Genomic DNA, 16,245 nt, shown 5'->3' with positions numbered 1-16,245 from the left:
CCTTAGTTCCCCTAAAAGCAGAGCCTGAGAAAAAGCTTGCAAGCAGATAGTTGATTTGGGAAATGATCCCAGGGAACAAGAGTGATGGACAAGTGAAGTGGAAGGAAGGAAAGCCAATCAAGGACACAGAGAGTTGGTCACCGCTGAAGACCACTAGTGCTTGAACTTGAGGGACTTTGAGAAGGCATATGGAATATGCCTCTGAACTGTCTGCAGTGTGGGGAGAGGGAGAAAGATTGCCCCACTACATTTTGAGGTTGCACAAGTCCAAGTACCAAGCAGTTCTTGCAATTTGTTAGAAGCTGGTTGGTGGGGAGGGGAAAGTAGTGCAATATCCCCAGAGCAAGAGAAAAGGTGCTGTCCCATCCAACTCGGAACTGGTTGCCACAGCAATGGCTCAAATAAGGCCAGGACTGCGCCCAAATCTAGAGGGCAGAGTGGGATGTTTCAGGACACTGTCCCTCCCACCCCACCCCCACTCCCAGAAACTTTGAACTGGGAGAAACATCTTTCTAAAAGTTCCAAAAAGCAGTTATAGAATTACAGTAACAGGGCGAGCACCAAATCAAGAAAAAGGTAATTTAGAAATAGTATTAACAAAAGAGGCCGAATCAAGAAAAAGGCCTCTTGGTGCCCTGGCTAATCCAGCATGGAGTAGGCCTATGCTCCCAGTGTGGAACCTTAGTCCTGGTTCATGAGAGAGCAGAGGAACCCTCACGCACATACTGAGAACATGGATGTCTGGCCCATTCAGTCTGGTGGTGGCCTGAGGAACTCGCTGTCCCAGAACTTACCTGTATATAGAAGGCACTTCCTGGAACTCTCCTATAGAATGTTGTAAGGGAGCAGTGAAGTTGTGCTTGAGGGATTGCTGGCTGTAGGACTTAACAGTGCAGTGCTCAGGACTGTGAGGAGACCTTCCTAGGGAAGAGGGGGCATTCATGTCTGTGTAAATAGGGGAATCTTAGGGCCATATGTGCAGCACAGAAAGGATCAGAGGCCCCTATGCCTTAGCTTGTGCTAGTCTCCAAACTCCTTATATGGTTAGCATTGACAGGTTAATCTTCAAAGACTGGGAAAGCTCTCATAAGACTAGCTAGATAAAAGCTTAAGGAAAGATGCCTCAGGGTCTAAATTCCAGCCAAAATACACTGCAATATCTAAATATCCAGGTTTCAACAAGATTACAAAACATATAAAGAAACAGGAAATGAAGGGCCAAGCAGAGGAGAAGATTAAAGCATTAGAAATCACCAATGAAGAGGATCAGACCAGAGATATTCCAGGCATAGACTTTTTTAAAAAGTGGTCCTAAGTATGCTCAGAGATAAAGGAAAACATGGACAAAGAACTAAAGGAAATCAGGAAAACAACAGATAAACACAAAGGAAATAATAAAAAGATGGAAATTATGAAAAGGAACCAGAGGTGAAAAACCACAGTAAAAGAGGTTATTTAAGGGGAGTGGGCGTGTAAGTATAGATAACTCCCAGAAATAAACCAGACTTTATAATTCATCTTCAGTTCCCTGTATATAAAAGAATACACTGAACACAAGGCCACTTAGAAGTTGATGGCAATGTCTAGATTTATCCTGAACAAGATCTTGGTATTGTCTGTTTGAAGGTACTAAGTAGCTACTACCACTTTGTAAGAATCCAAAATGAATATAAATAATTAAAGGTGATTAGAGAACAAGAACTCTGAATTAAACCAGGATGTTTAGCAAGGCTTCAGGAGAGAAGGCATAGCAGTCTAATTGTGGATTGCATACCACTTCTGTCAGAAATCACCTTGGCTTACATGGCTCTATGAAATCAACATCCCCTCAATGGGCCCTATATCTAGGAATATATGTAAATCTATTCCCCCAAAATAATACAGGTATACTCATTTATAAGTTCCCTAATCCTGATTTTTCTATCCCTTTTATCTGAAACTATAATTTTACATTTACCTGTTAAATATAGTTTTAAGAGAAGAAAAGCCTTTGGACTGTTCATATGCTGGTTGAGCCCTGAAACAGTAGATACGTGGTAAATGCCTAATCTGCAGTTCTTCAGGCCTGCCCTGGATAGCCAACAAAAGATGGACCAGTCCCAACCAAAAAGAAGGAGTATCTTCAAGCAAAACATTTCCATTCCTCTGCCTGAAGCTGTCAGATCAGATGTGATGGTTAGGCTAATGTGTCAACCTGGCCAGGTAATGGTGCCCAGTTGTTTGGTTAAGCAAGGACCGAGCTAACTGTAATACAAGGGCATTTCATAGTCTGTAATCATGAGTTGATTACATATGTGGATGTTTATATCTACAACCGAGAGGAGATTGCTTTCAGCAATGAGTGACATCACATACAATCAGCTGAAGGCCTTAAAAGAAGTGATTTCACCATTCAGAGAAAATTTCCATCTCTACTTCAGACAGCCAGTGTCTCCTGGAGAACTCACTGAGGACCTTCATTGGAGTTCCTGCAGCCTGCCCTACAGAATTTGGATTTCTGCATCCCCACAGTTGCATGAGACTATTTTATAAAATGTCATGCTATTTACAGATATCTCTGGTCAATTCTGTTTCCCTAGAAAACCTTAATACTGCAATCATCATCCCAAAGCCTCAAAACTTAGGAATAAACAAAAGTGGTAGTGGTAGTAGGGAGGAGATGTAACCACTGAACAGAGCAGATCTATTGTTATTGTAGCTGTTAATTGAATAACTTGTAACATTGATACAAATAAGTTTTTAAATTAAAAATATATATCAAAAGAAAATAACTTTTGATTATCTTGGCTTCTTGTTTTAAAAATGAGAACTTCTGATCCCATCCCCTCACTCATCTTTAACAATCTCTGGGAATGGGGCTAGGAATCTGCATTTTTAAACACACCAGGTGATTCTTAAACTGCCTAAAGTTTGAAAATCTCTGCTATTGATAAGCTGGAAAATGTGCAGAAAGCAGGGAAAAGACAAGGCCAGAGAAAAAACAGAAAGGAGCTATAGAAAAGAAAATTAAAAAAAAAAAAAAAAAAAAAGATAGGATGGCCAAGTAAAAGAAGGATGTAGTATATACTAACAGACCTTTTTCTGTAAATACATAAAATTTACAGATACAACCTACTTACCCAATAGAAGCTTATTAAGCTAATTCTAGTAACCTAGAACATTGAAAGATACCTCAAATTTCACATCTGAAAAAATTAAAATATAGTCTCTCCAAGCAGTTGTATGACCAAAGTACAAACATAATAGAATCAGCACAAAATTACAAATTTATCATCAGCCTCATTCCTGAATCTACTTTTTGTCACCTGATGTTATTTTTCATTTTACTTTCTCACCTACTTCCACTTTTGTTATCCTGTTGTGTTCCATGTATAGCCATATGCCACCTTAAATCCTTTCTGGAGGAAGATTAGGAATCAATCACTGGCACTCAAATACCACCAGAGAATAAACAAAAACCTTTAGAGCCCTATAAGATGAATAAATACAGTGAAATAATGGATGCAACCAAGCCTTAGTAATAGCTTGTGGCAAACCTTTGATGATCAATTCTAACATAAAAGCAAGACAGAAAAACAATCAGAAGCTAAAAACCTTGATATGCTATGAGAGACAACAAAAATGGAGCCAGTAAGGCAAAAGAGACCTCATGGGTACTTCCTTGCTATTCCCCCACCCCCACAATTCCACTCAAGGCAGAGAGTAGATTTTTGCAAACCTAATTATTTCACATTTAACTCCCTGATAAATCAAATTATTCAGCTTTTCAGAGACCTACAGCCTCAGTCAAGGAACTTTTACCTGCTTCCCAAGAGCAGGCTGTGGCAGATTTTCTATTTTAATACCTGGCAAATAGTCAAAATCAAATATTTGTTGATTAAAAGACACAAATACTATAAAATGTTTATTGAAATGAACTCTTGTGCACTATAGCAGCTCCTCTCTGAGTACAACCAGTACTTTCATACCTCAGAATTCCACTTGAAAAAAACAGTAGAACAGTGGATCAACTTGTTATTCACTTGAACATCTACACTCCCATTAAAGCAAAAATATCATCAATGTCATCTGTTTTCTTAATGGTTCTTGATGTATTATGTTTGTTTATTTGGGTCACTGTCTGTGAAACAGTAGTTTCATTTTCATTGCTTCCTGTAAGGTTTTCATTGTTTTGTTTCTCCTTAGTTTGTATGACAGGGTTTAAAGCTCTGCTAACCAAGAGTTGCTGCTTATTAAGGTAGAGAGCAGTTCCATGAACTGTAAGGTTTGAGAGTCTTCGTTTAACACTGGTATCTGTAGCACTCTTCTGAGTCTCTTGAGGGAACTGCTGAATTTCCTTTAAAAGTATTGATGGCAACTTTCCATGTGGTTTCCTTTGTCTCAAAAATTTATTTTGTGCTCTTCGACTCAGATGATACTTTGAAGTTTTGTTAACTGAGCCACGAAGAAGGCAGTTGCAAACAGATGTTTTGATGCACTCTAATTTCTTTGGCAAACTTTGAGAGAGAGAAAAAGGAACAATCTGAGCTTAAGATACAGAAAAACATTCTCAAGCACTTTTAATGTGTCTTCCTTTCTAGTTTAATCAACTGCCAACTAAACAGAAAAGAATACAATTTATTTACAAGTGCTATGCCTATATATAAATCCCAGAATCATAGTGAAAAATAAGAGACTAGACGTTTCAATCTATATATGTGTTTTCAGATCATAACTTTACTCTGATTCAGGTTGTAGGCAGATGTGTTCCCATTATGTTCCCAAAATAACTCAGGAAACTGCCTACCAAGGTAACTGAATAGTGAGATACCTCCATATTTTAATGGCAGAGCTTTTCCTGATTCCTGATAATCTGTTCATAATGTCACATGAACAAAGCTGGGGAAAACATGTATCACAAACAGAGAAAAGTGCCAGAATATATGAATCTGTATCTGGATAAGGAACTTCATGTTGTGGTAGGAAACAGACAAGAAAAAAGAAAAGTGAAGAAAGGGATTAGAAAAGAATAAGATAGAGCTTCTGGCATAGACAAACTGACAACTTAAGGCTACCCTAATTGTGATTCACTGTCAGCCTATCATTTTCAAGTCTGGAAATTGAGAACTCGAATAGCTGATTTTTTTTCAGGTGCTTTGTTTCTAACAGGGTACGCAACCACAGGTACATCAATGCCTTGAACTGTCTCACCTCTAGGAAAATTAGATTTTAAAAGATGAGCACGTGGGAGCCAATGTAGCTCAGTGGTTGAGCGCCAGCATCCCACTTATGAGGTCCCAGGTTCAATCCCTGGCCTGTACCTCAATAAATAAAATAAATAAATAATCTAAAAAGATTAGCAGGGATTTATCCTCCTTACCCAAATACACTCCCTCCTCTCTTTTCTTTTTTAAATAAACAGAACTTTGCAGAAACCCACTTTTATGTAGTATTTGTTTCCAAGTCATTTTCTTGTCTTGGTATAAGCAGTGACTTTTAAGTAGGGAGAGGGTAGGTGTTTCTCCCAGTTGAAATGTAAACAGAAAGAATGAAAACAGAAGAATCAGAGGATATAAATTGAGTTCCTGATCCCAGTTTTAACACCTTAAGCAAAATCTTCCATTTCCTCAACAATAAAATGGGAACAACACTGCCTACCTCACAGAGTTATTATGGACATCAAGTAAATTGCAAAGTATACTACAAAGATAATGTATTACTGAAACAGCAAAATAGGGCAATATTAAAGAACATCGTTAGCTGGTTTAACCAAATGCCAGTATTTTACTCTTCTCATTAACTTTTAATAAGTATCATCTCTGCCTCATCTAACCATGACTTTAAATCCAGTCTTAAATAGAACTATTGCTTCTCCATCTCAGGCTGAGTTACCACCCTAAAAAGCTTCCTTTTAGATAGCTACAGGTCTTTAGGGAACCCCAATGTAAAAACCTATTCAGCAAGTCATCCCTTAGGAATATTCGACAACTTCTGCCATGGTTTTAATCAAAAGTTGTAACAAAACCTTCACTGTATGTCAATCTCTTTTCCTAAAAAGTATCTTTCCTACAATTTTAAAGAGAATTTTAATAGAATTCCTCCACAATAATCATTATAAAGACCTGTATATTTATACATACAGTGGAGGAATTATAGTGGATGCACAGAATATTTCTTGAAGGACACACAATATGAGGGTTTGTGTTTAAACATGTTACCATGAGCATGTATTACTTTTTCAATAAAAATATGAAGTCCTAAAGTGCCTAGCTTCATATAATGCTTCATGCAATACTTACAGAGATAACCAACTTTACAGCTGCATGAATTTAAGAAAAGAAAAAATTAATACATGGAGACCCTAGCTCCTATGATTAATCAACCTGAACCTTCTGCTTGTGCTCGCACTTAAGCTGTCTGCAGACTGGCCATCAGATCTAGAGCACGGGCTCGGAGAGGACTAAATCCGTATTATGTACAGTTGTATCCCCAATTTAGCATACCACAGACACTTCTAATGTGTACTGAATGAGTGATGGAAAGATGGAGAGTATAAATGATTAAATCCAGTTAACCCAAATTTACTTTCTTCCTCCCAATGATAGAGCTTTGTCCACACACTGAAAGCAGCAAACAAAATTACAGTTGGAAAAGATCCCACTTTTAACCCACCTAGGGCTACTGGATATCCTATTTTAAAGGAACATGGCTTAAATGTATATGTGTTTACCCTAAACAACAGAAAAAGTAAAAAAACAAATTTTTATAATATGCCTACCTGTAACCTTGAGCTTCCACATGTTTAAGCCGGTTACTTTTAAGAAGTTTGTTACCCAGAAAAGTGGCCTGAGTCTTAAGTTTTTTGCTCCTGCACCATATAATCGCCATTTGGATTTCTTCAGAAAGTTGTATGAAAGTTTCAGCCTCTTGGAATCTTTGCACAAAATTTTTGGCAGAGGGAGTTTCTGTCACTTTCTGAGAAGAATGTTTGGCTTGAGAACATTTAAACTCATAGCTGGCTTCCTGAAATGTGGAAAGGAGAGAAAAATATATTAAATGTGTTACTGACTTATAAATGTATGACTTGTAAATAAATGACAACCAGGAAAAGCTGACTCATGGATCTCAAATTTTAAAAATAATCAGTTTAAAAAGAAAAACTTTTTTTTTTTTTTTTAGCTTACAGAGCTTTCCTTTTGTCTTAAAAGTCTTAATTTTTATTCCACTGTTCCTAACAAGTTTTTTTTTCCTCTGTACTAGAATAGGTCCCATCTATAGCTAAATTCAATTTTATATAGAAGCCTACTATAAATATACAAACACATTATGTAATTAACACACAGACAAGAATAAAACTCCAAATGATTAAAGTTTAATCAAAGCCTTCCTGGGGGAGAAATTCATTGACAGGACTCTTTCTTTCCCTCTATATCACTGGACAACCAAAACTTGTTTTTCCACTTACTTCTATACGCTGAGTAACCTTTTTCAACAAGAGGTCACAAATGATACTGAAAATGCCTGTGGATAGGGAAGATGTAAGACCTTGCAAAGCATATAGCAGGGTAGGCTCTCAGGAAATGACTGCTGAATGTATGCTAAAAATGCTTAGCTGAGCCAATATTTCCAATTCTACTTGAACCACCTTCTTACTATATCAAGTCCAGTTTAGATTTCACCAATTTTTGCTGTGTTTTTTTTTAATTAAAATATGCTAGGGAAGCGGCTGTGGCTTAATCAGTTGGGCTCCTGTCTACCATATGGCAGGCCCTGGATTCACGTTCTGGGGCCTCCTTGTGAAGGCAGGCTCACCCATATGCTGCAGAGAGCTGCTGGCCTGCAAGCACCACCCTGCCCGCAAGCGCCGCTGAAAGCCGACTCAGCAAGGTGACGCAACAAAAAGGGAGACTAGCAAAAACATAGAAGAACGCACAGCAAATGGATACAGAGAGCAGACAGCAAGCAAGCCGCTCTGGGCCGGGGGGAGGGGAAGACTAAATAAATATGCCAACGACTAGGTCTGCTTCCATCATTAAAAGCTTACCTTCTTCCAAATTTCTCCCCATCAAGAGGAACTTCAAAGTTACATAAAACACTTAAAAGTAGAGACCTATTAATAGCTTATGTTTGGCAATGAATAAAAGAAGTCTGACCTAAAAGCAAGCTAAGCATAGCAGCATTAACTGCTAATATGTGGTAGTGATTAGTCCTGAGTGAAAGGGATGCCTACCAACTAGCTTCAAAAGCAGCTCACCTAGGAGCAGGTAAATGGGCCAGAGGAGTTTGAATAGTCACAAAGAGCCACAGTTCTTTAGACAGTTAAAAAAAGAAAAAACTATTTGGGGGATGGTATAATGGTAAAGAACAGAAACAATGAAACCAAACTGCATGCATTCAAATTCTAGCCCTGCCATTTACTTGCTATGTGGCATGGGCAAGTTTTTTGACCTTTCTCTATATCCATTTCCTCATGTGAAATACGGAAACCATAATAATAGCACCTACTTCACAGGACTTTTGGGAGAAGTAGAATATGAGTTAACACAGATAAAGTGTTTAAAACAATGTATAGCAAAGAGTAAATGGACTGTAAGTATTAGCTATTATTATTATTCCTTCCCCTGGAACTTATGAATTAGACAGATTATAAATGCAAGCTGGAGTCCTTGTGAAAGTTCAAGGACTCTGACTTATAAGAAATAATTAAGAATTCTTAAATAGAATAGAAGAACTGACCCATGAAGGAAACCAGAAGAGAAAAAATTTTTGAGAAGACAGTAATAGAAGTCAAGTAGTTGTCAAGTGAAAGAGTGTTCCGCTCATCTGTTATTGGTCCAGGAAAACAGAATCTATAGACACTAACTAATAAGAGGAATCATGGTAAAGCTTGAACCCCAACAGAAGAAAGAAACTTCATGACTAAAGATGAGGATTATGACACTGAGGAATAACACCATCATAACATGAACAACTAGCACCAATTAAGTGCTTACCAACTCCAGATTCTGCTGAACACTTAAAATTGGCCCAACCCTATGAGATATGTACTAATATTGGGAAATAAGAGATGTGGAAAGGCCAAGAAACTTACATAACTTACAGCTAGCACAACCAAAGCCAAGACACAAACCATTTGTCTAACTACAAAGTCCATACTTTTAAGCTGTAGTACAATACAAACTTACAACAGATCCTAGGGTCACTTTAATATTGTAGAGAAAATTTTACTAAAATGCATTCTATTAAATTTACTGAATACATTAAAATCCTTTCAAAGTACCTCTATTCATTCAGAGGAATATATGAAGACTAAAAAGGCACTAAGTTTAGAGGTGGGATAAAAAGAGAAGATTAAATCCCTGCCACTGGTAAGTGGCATCCACTCTACAAATTAGCAGACATCATAAATTGTATTAAAGTAAATCAGACAAACCTGAGTAGCTTTGTGTTTCAGCTGTTTGCAGAAAGCCCTCACATCAAATTCTGATGACTTTTCTGTGGAGATAAAAAGATCCCAGATACAAAAACTTAGGCATACTATTTTCAAATGTACAATAAAAATTCTTAAATGCAGGGGAACATGTAAATGCCAAACACAGTAAGAAAAATAAAAGGAATCAAGCATGTAAAGAACTATGAAGCAACAACAAAACAACTTAAATGCTCACGTAGGAAACAAAGATACTACTATATCTCTCTAAAGATTATCAATGTGGATTAGAGAGATGCTGAACTTCTCTCAACACAATGCATTATTATATTATAATCGTAATAGTTTTTTATCAGCATATATGCTGTAACAAAGCAAATTACCTTGGAAGACTTTTTTTTTCCTTACTGGCTGTCCAAGATCCACATTATTCTGTTTCTCAATCTTCATTTGTTTTGCTTTTTTAGTAAGTCTAAGAAAGGTTTCTTTACTGGACCTCAGTGATTGCTCTTTTGTTAAAAATAGCTTATTTAGCAATCTAGTTATTCCTTTTGCCACAAAAGCTGTAGGCATTTTTTTCTTAATGACCTCAAAATAAGGCTCTCCTAGAAATTCAGCAATATCAGAAGGAAAGATAAAATTTTTGAAGTAAGGCATTGACTGAATCCTGGAGACTTCTTGTAGCAAGCCAAATAATGGCCCATATAAAGAAATAAGTCTTTTCAAAATATCTTTATAGAGAACCCTGGAGAAAGAAACAAGAACTCATTAAGTAAGCCAGTAGTTAACATTTACAGACTATATAATAACCATAACAGACTTAGTTCTAAAAATAAATGCCTATCAAGCTCTGCCACTACAGATTTTTTAAAAAACATATTTGCCAACAGCCAGATTAGTCCAATCCAAACAGAAAACTTCAAGTATAAAACGTTCCTCAAAACCAAATAAAGTGCTACACAGAAAAAGATGTCTCAAAGGAAACACACCAAAATCTTAAGTGTGGTTATCTCTGGATGGTGAAATTTTAGGTAAATTTCAGGTCCACATTTTTCTGTATTGTTTGACTTTTTGGTAATAAGCATATATTATTATTAGCAAAAAATTAAAACTATTTTCATTACAGAAAAGAACTAATGAAGATTCGACATTTTAATATATTATGAGTAATGCAAACACTGTAACCTCTAATTAAGTAGAATAAAAAGCCAGCTAGTTGGAAAGAGTATTTGAAACAACCAGGGTAAGAGCAAGGTTTTGCTCTCCAAAGACAGAAAGAATTTTATACTTTTTCCCCTAGGTTTTATTACATTCAAATCAAATCTAATCATCCTAATTGTTTGAAAGAGGTTTATTTACAGATTCTGAGTCCAATTATCCATTAAATCAGTTTCACAGTATTTATTGAGATATGCAAGAGAAGGTCTCTTTAGTTTTCATATATTAGTTAACAACAAAACAGGACTTGCAGGGGTAGTTCAAGTGGAAACAAAGATTCTAGAGCACATAAGGAGAGTAAAAAATTTTATTTCTCATTGCAATTAAAAATTAGAAACTAGGTGCAGAAAGAATCAAGTGATATAGCCAACCCAGGAAAATCATAAACAGACCAGTTGCTTTATGATCACTGCCACTATTTTATTATTCCAGTTCTATTATAATCTTAAGATTTCATTTGCTTAGTTGTTTAGTGTTAGGTTGTTTCCATGGCTTCAGATTCAAAGCCTAGTCCTTTGATATAACCATCAACACCCAACTTCCCAATCTACCCCCAAATAAACTCTGATTAGATAAAGAAAGGGAACTGTTCACACTTTCAGCATCCCATTGGAAAGCAAATATGAAAACTACAAATGAGAAGCCCAGGCTGCGGTAGAATGAAAAAGAAATAAAAGATTTCAAAGGCATGTACATACCATAACCTGCTCACCAGTGCAACCATCACAAGGTTTAAAATAATGAATTCTTGCAAACCAAGATGTTTCACGGTCAAGCTGGAGAATCAAGTTAAGGTCAGGAAACAAAATCAAAGCAATTTGGGTTTTATAAGTTATACTTATGAAAGAAATAGATGTGAGATAAAAAGAATTTTCTGGAAGGTTTTAATTTAAAGCTTTATATGTTCTATTTAAGTGGTGGAAACTTAAAAATAATGAACAGGTTCTAGCTATTAATGCTCTTAGGATAATAGAGGTTATATATATAGATAGGCAATCTCTGGTAACAGCTTTCTCAGACAATTCCTGGGAAAAAGAACACAAGAAGCAAAATTTTATGCATTCCCCACAGGTTTTAACTCCTACAGAGGCCTAACTTAAAAAAAAAAAATACTATTAAATATACTCACACAATCCCTATTCAGAAAAAGGTATTCAAATTTATTCAAGGTTACAGAAAAGTCTTGCAGCAACAATCCAATAAGCGGAGTAGCAACTTGCAGGCTCCCAAAATCTTCATCAATACCATCTCCACCACTGGTTGACTGGGGATGACACATTCTCGGATAGTTACAGGCTGATTTTTACTGGACAAAAAATGTAAGTAAATTACTTTAGTTTTAAATATAAAAGATTTATGTAGCAGCTTTCGAGTGCAAACTTGAATTAAATTCAATTTGAGGTAGTTATATGGTCAATAATGACCCACTGAAGTTGGTCAATACTGAAGTTTCAAACCTATTGTGCCCCAGATTTCAATGTCACGCCAGTCTCTTCCAGAGACCAATGAAGGCAAAATTATTACCACACGGGCCAAGTGACTCTTATTAAAACAGGATCTGTACATCTGAGGTCTAATTGGATATTTTCAAAAACCAAGGCAAAAAAGTACAGATATCACACCACCACATCATAAAGCAACTGGGTCACTTACTTGGAAGAAAACAACTCAGACAGATCTTGAATTGAGCCCTCTAAATTCATATTTTTCAAACGTTTTAAACATTGTTCAACCTGAAGGAAAAAGAGCGGCTCAAGATCATACATATATATAATATATATTCAGGGTCATTAATGTGACCAGAAAAACAAAGAGATCCACATTTTCAAAGTACGGAAATATACTAAGCTACAGTGTACCTTTTTTAAGGGTAAAGAAATCCAAAGCCTAAAGCAAATGTTTCTGATAACATTTGAAATTTATCCAGTCAAACAAATTTCTCAAATTATCTAGAACCCAGCTTAGGAGGCTCTACTCTAACTAAGGGGGAACACCTGAGCCAGAAGGCCTAATTTTTTCTTTAGCTCTAAAGTTACACAAACTACTTTACACAGCTTGTTATATACCTATTTAGTCTAAGGTACTACTGATTACAATATATACCCCACAAAAACCAACTTTGTTCTTTTTTATGGTTTTAGAATTTTGATTATGCTCAGAAAATTATTTCTTGGTGTCCAATACTTTATACTGTTTAAATCACTATATCTTTGAACTGAGCACAGATGCTCTAATTTATTATAAATTATATAATGTAAATTTTTTTTTTAATAAAAAATGACCTATCCACTAGAAACAAGACTGGGAAAGAACTGATCTGAACATTATTTCCCTTCTAACAAAAAATGTTTAGTGAAAAGCTTTCAGGGAAAAATATGAAAATGAAATGGAAAGAAAAAAAGCCCATGTGCAATTGTGGGCTGAAGAAACATATAAATCACAAGTAATTCACTGAGACTTCCATAAAAACCAAATAGTAAGTAGCAATGTGATCACCATCCTCAGGTTAACATGCTGAATCTTACATAGAGGGCTTTCTCCTCACCTGTTTCAGGGCCAAATGGGGTTTGTGGTGGCCCATTCTGTTGTGGTTGCTGTAAAGGACTGCACACAACACATCTGTTTCTGCATCCAAAGTTTGGTTCTTCAGCGAAAGAGTGAGAAGGAAGCATTCTTTAATTACAGCTGCAATGCAAAAGTCTGAAAAAGAGACATTTAATAAGACTTAGTATGTATTTCTACATCAAGTATATTGTATGAATACTTCACAGTCACAACTCCACTGTTAGTTCCATGGGGTAAATGTTGTGGACTTCTTTAAATCCTCCATTTTGCTATGCATAAAAGCAATACAGAATAGACAAATTCATATTCTCAACAAGCAAAGGTACTATATTTGGGTACCATTTTTAGGTGGTAATATATTCAGAAAAGAAAACCTATCATGACACCTGGAAACTATATTATTTGCTGAACGTAGAGCTCAGCAAAACCAGGTAAACTGTTTCTTAATCTAAAAAGCTGTTAAGTAGAAGATGGAGTTAATGTGTTCTCTTTGACTCTAAGGGTAGCACTAGCATCCTAGGCAGAAGTAACACAAAAGCCTATTTCTGCATAACATGAAGAACTTCAATTACCTTCAATTACCATTTGGGTTGCCTTAGGGACAGGGATAATAAATTGGTGAATTTCCCATGCCTAATAGGAATCTTGTTCAGAAATCCTTGAATAAAGGAAGAAGGAACATTAATCTGTAAACAGTATTGGTTATATGGAAGAATCATAATGAATATAATTACAATATAATTATTGCAATGTTAATAGTATCAGCTATCACACAAGTGTTTATTCGCCTGGACAGACAGTGCTGCAAATTCATTTACTCTTTAAGAATAACTCTTTTATTCCTCAAAACAGCCCTAGGAGGTAGGTGCTCTTTGTATCATATTTCAAAAGGGGAAAACTGAGGAACAGAAATGTTAAATAATACACTCAAGCTCCAGCAAAGAGCCAAAATTCAAACTCAATGTGGCTTCAGCGCCAAGCTCCTAACATAACAATAGTGTCAAGCATTGGTAAAACATTTTCGTTTAGAGCATTCGCTCCTAATTTGTATCCTCGGATACTCCCAACAATCCAATAATGGTAGAGGACTAGCCCCATTTTACGGATAAAGAAACAGAGACCCATAAAGAGAGCGGCTTAAGTCTAGAGTGCTTAGGTGATTCTGCCAGCTCCGCAGCGGTAAAGTCGCGAAACAGAAGGAAAATTAAACAGGGATCCCAGACCGCGCTTTCCCCTAACGATGGTAGCATCCGCCTTTCTCCACTTTCTCGATGTGGGACTGGTGCTGTCTTAAGCACACAGCGAATGCTGAAGGCTGGTTTAGAGAAGGATTCGACAAAACGCCAGAGATTAGAAACGACTTCTAAGCAACCTCAGAAGCCGAAGCCCCCCAGACCCCATCCTGCCCAGCGCCGCGTCCCAGCGTCCCGCGGTCACAGGAAGTCCCGCCCCCGGCCCATGTGCGCCTGGCCGGCCTGACGGCCGCCTCAGCAAACCTCCCCTTTCCCCCCGCCTTCTCCTCGTCTGGACCCCTTGCTCACCGAGGGCCGCGTCGGGGTCCCGTACTGTCACTGAGCTACGGCTCCCTGCTTTGGGGATCCTCACGCGGTTCCACGGCTCCAGCCCCGGCAGCACCACAGCCATCTTGCGAGACGCGAGGGAACTGGGCGAGGCGGAGCTAGGCGAGACCAAATCGAGAGAATGGAGGGGAGATGAGGCGGAAGGGGCGGGACAAGGAGCTGCAGGAGAACTCCTGGGCAGAAGGCTGAGGCGCGCTCTGAGCAGATGTTTAGTCCTGGTTACCAGAACCCGGTACTACTCAGTCAGAATCTCTAGGAATGGCACAAGGAATCTGCCTTTTAAAAAATATAAGCTTCTCGTGGGTTTCTGAGACTTAACCAAGTATGGAACTACTTCAAGGCTTTTTACAGATATGGAAACTGAAGCCCAGAGTTGAATTGGTGCATGCATCCCCAACTCTACCCTAGACGTCAGAGGAAAAGGAAGAAATGAAATGAAGAGTCTTATGCAAGATGCGGAATTTGCCAAAGAGTGATTTACTTTAAGATAGTGAAAAAAGGTTCTATGTCGGGCTGAAGCAAAACCACAATCACATCAAAGACATCTGACTCTCCCTACCCCATCCCCTATCAGTGTCCAAGACAAGCTTATATTCCAGCCGCCATTGCTTCTCACTAAATGAATATATTTCTAATAGTTCACTTATCTTTCACCACACTGAAGGGAGAAGAAGTAGAGGGGAACGCTAGGTTCCAAAACTGGGGCAAGGGCTCCAATAGGGCATGTGAGCTCTTAAGAGGCCTAGGATTCAGAGGGAGACGTGGTGGTGGGATGTCAGATTAAGATGATGAGAAAAATGCTAGGGACTTCCAGGATGGGACATTTTCCCCGTTCACTTTCCCCTTCATAGTGGTGGTGATGTGAAGACTTTGGTTCCTCTCCCTCTCAAGTCCTCCATTGCCCTTGTAACTTCAGTGTCCTCATCTCCAGTAACCTTCACATCCACTTCATTTGATTAAGATGATGAGAAAAATGCTAGGGACTTCCAGGATGGGACATTTTCCCCGTTCACTTTCCCCTTCATAGTGGTGGTGATGTGAAGACTTTGGTTCCTCTCCCTCTCAAGTCCTCCATTGCCCTTGTAACTTCAGTGTCCTCATCTCCAGTAACCTTCACATCCACTTCATTTGAGCCATGCAATCCCAGGTCTTACCCCAAATCTTGTCATTTAGAATTGTTCCGTCTCTAAAATCGTTAAGTTCAGACATCTCCCATTTTGACAATGGCTTCCTATTTTTTTTACTTTCTTATATAAATTACTCCTTGTAAGTCTGATCTTAAACCTCACTGAATCACTAATCCTCAATCCTCTGCTCTCCCCCATCAGTATCCTCCTGCCTTCACTTTTAGTTCTGTATACTTAGATTCTCCAGCATGTGCCAATGTTCTCAATTGCCTTGCCACTTTTTACTTCCATCACAATTGCCTGGCAAATGCCCAACCCTGTATTAACCCCACTCTCTGAACTTTCT

General features: G+C 37.8%; 1 protein-coding gene across 4 annotated transcripts; it reads right to left on the bottom strand.

The window, feature by feature from the left end:
• Nucleotides 1-3,891: 3,891 nt before the first annotated feature.
• NEPRO (nucleolus and neural progenitor protein) lies at nt 3,892-14,877 on the bottom strand. Of its 4 annotated transcripts, none has more exons than XM_071214822.1 (10): nt 14,734-14,872; nt 13,765-13,850; nt 13,173-13,327; nt 12,281-12,360; nt 11,802-11,933; nt 11,326-11,403; nt 9,793-10,154; nt 9,413-9,474; nt 6,758-7,002; nt 3,892-4,496 (listed from the first exon to the last, which is right to left on the bottom strand). In XM_071214822.1, exons 2-10 carry the CDS (start codon nt 13,775-13,777, stop codon nt 4,031-4,033), a joined length of 1,593 nt encoding a protein of 530 aa, XP_071070923.1. In that variant the 5' UTR covers nt 13,778-13,850; nt 14,734-14,872; the 3' UTR covers nt 3,892-4,030. The 4 variants fall into 4 exon arrangements, with proteins under 4 accessions (XP_071070923.1, XP_004475638.2, XP_012373889.2 ...); XM_004475581.5 differs by lacking the exon at nt 14,734-14,872 and adding an exon at nt 14,565-14,633; XM_012518435.4 differs by lacking the exon at nt 14,734-14,872 and adding an exon at nt 14,416-14,621.
• Nucleotides 14,878-16,245: the final 1,368 nt, after the last annotated feature.

This window comes from Dasypus novemcinctus, chromosome 4 (assembly GCF_030445035.2).
Source record: "Dasypus novemcinctus isolate mDasNov1 chromosome 4, mDasNov1.1.hap2, whole genome shotgun sequence".
NCBI lineage: Eukaryota > Metazoa > Chordata > Mammalia > Cingulata > Dasypodidae > Dasypus > Dasypus novemcinctus.
The sequence above is the reverse complement of the archived record's forward strand: the minus strand, read 5'-3'. Positions and strand labels throughout refer to the sequence as shown.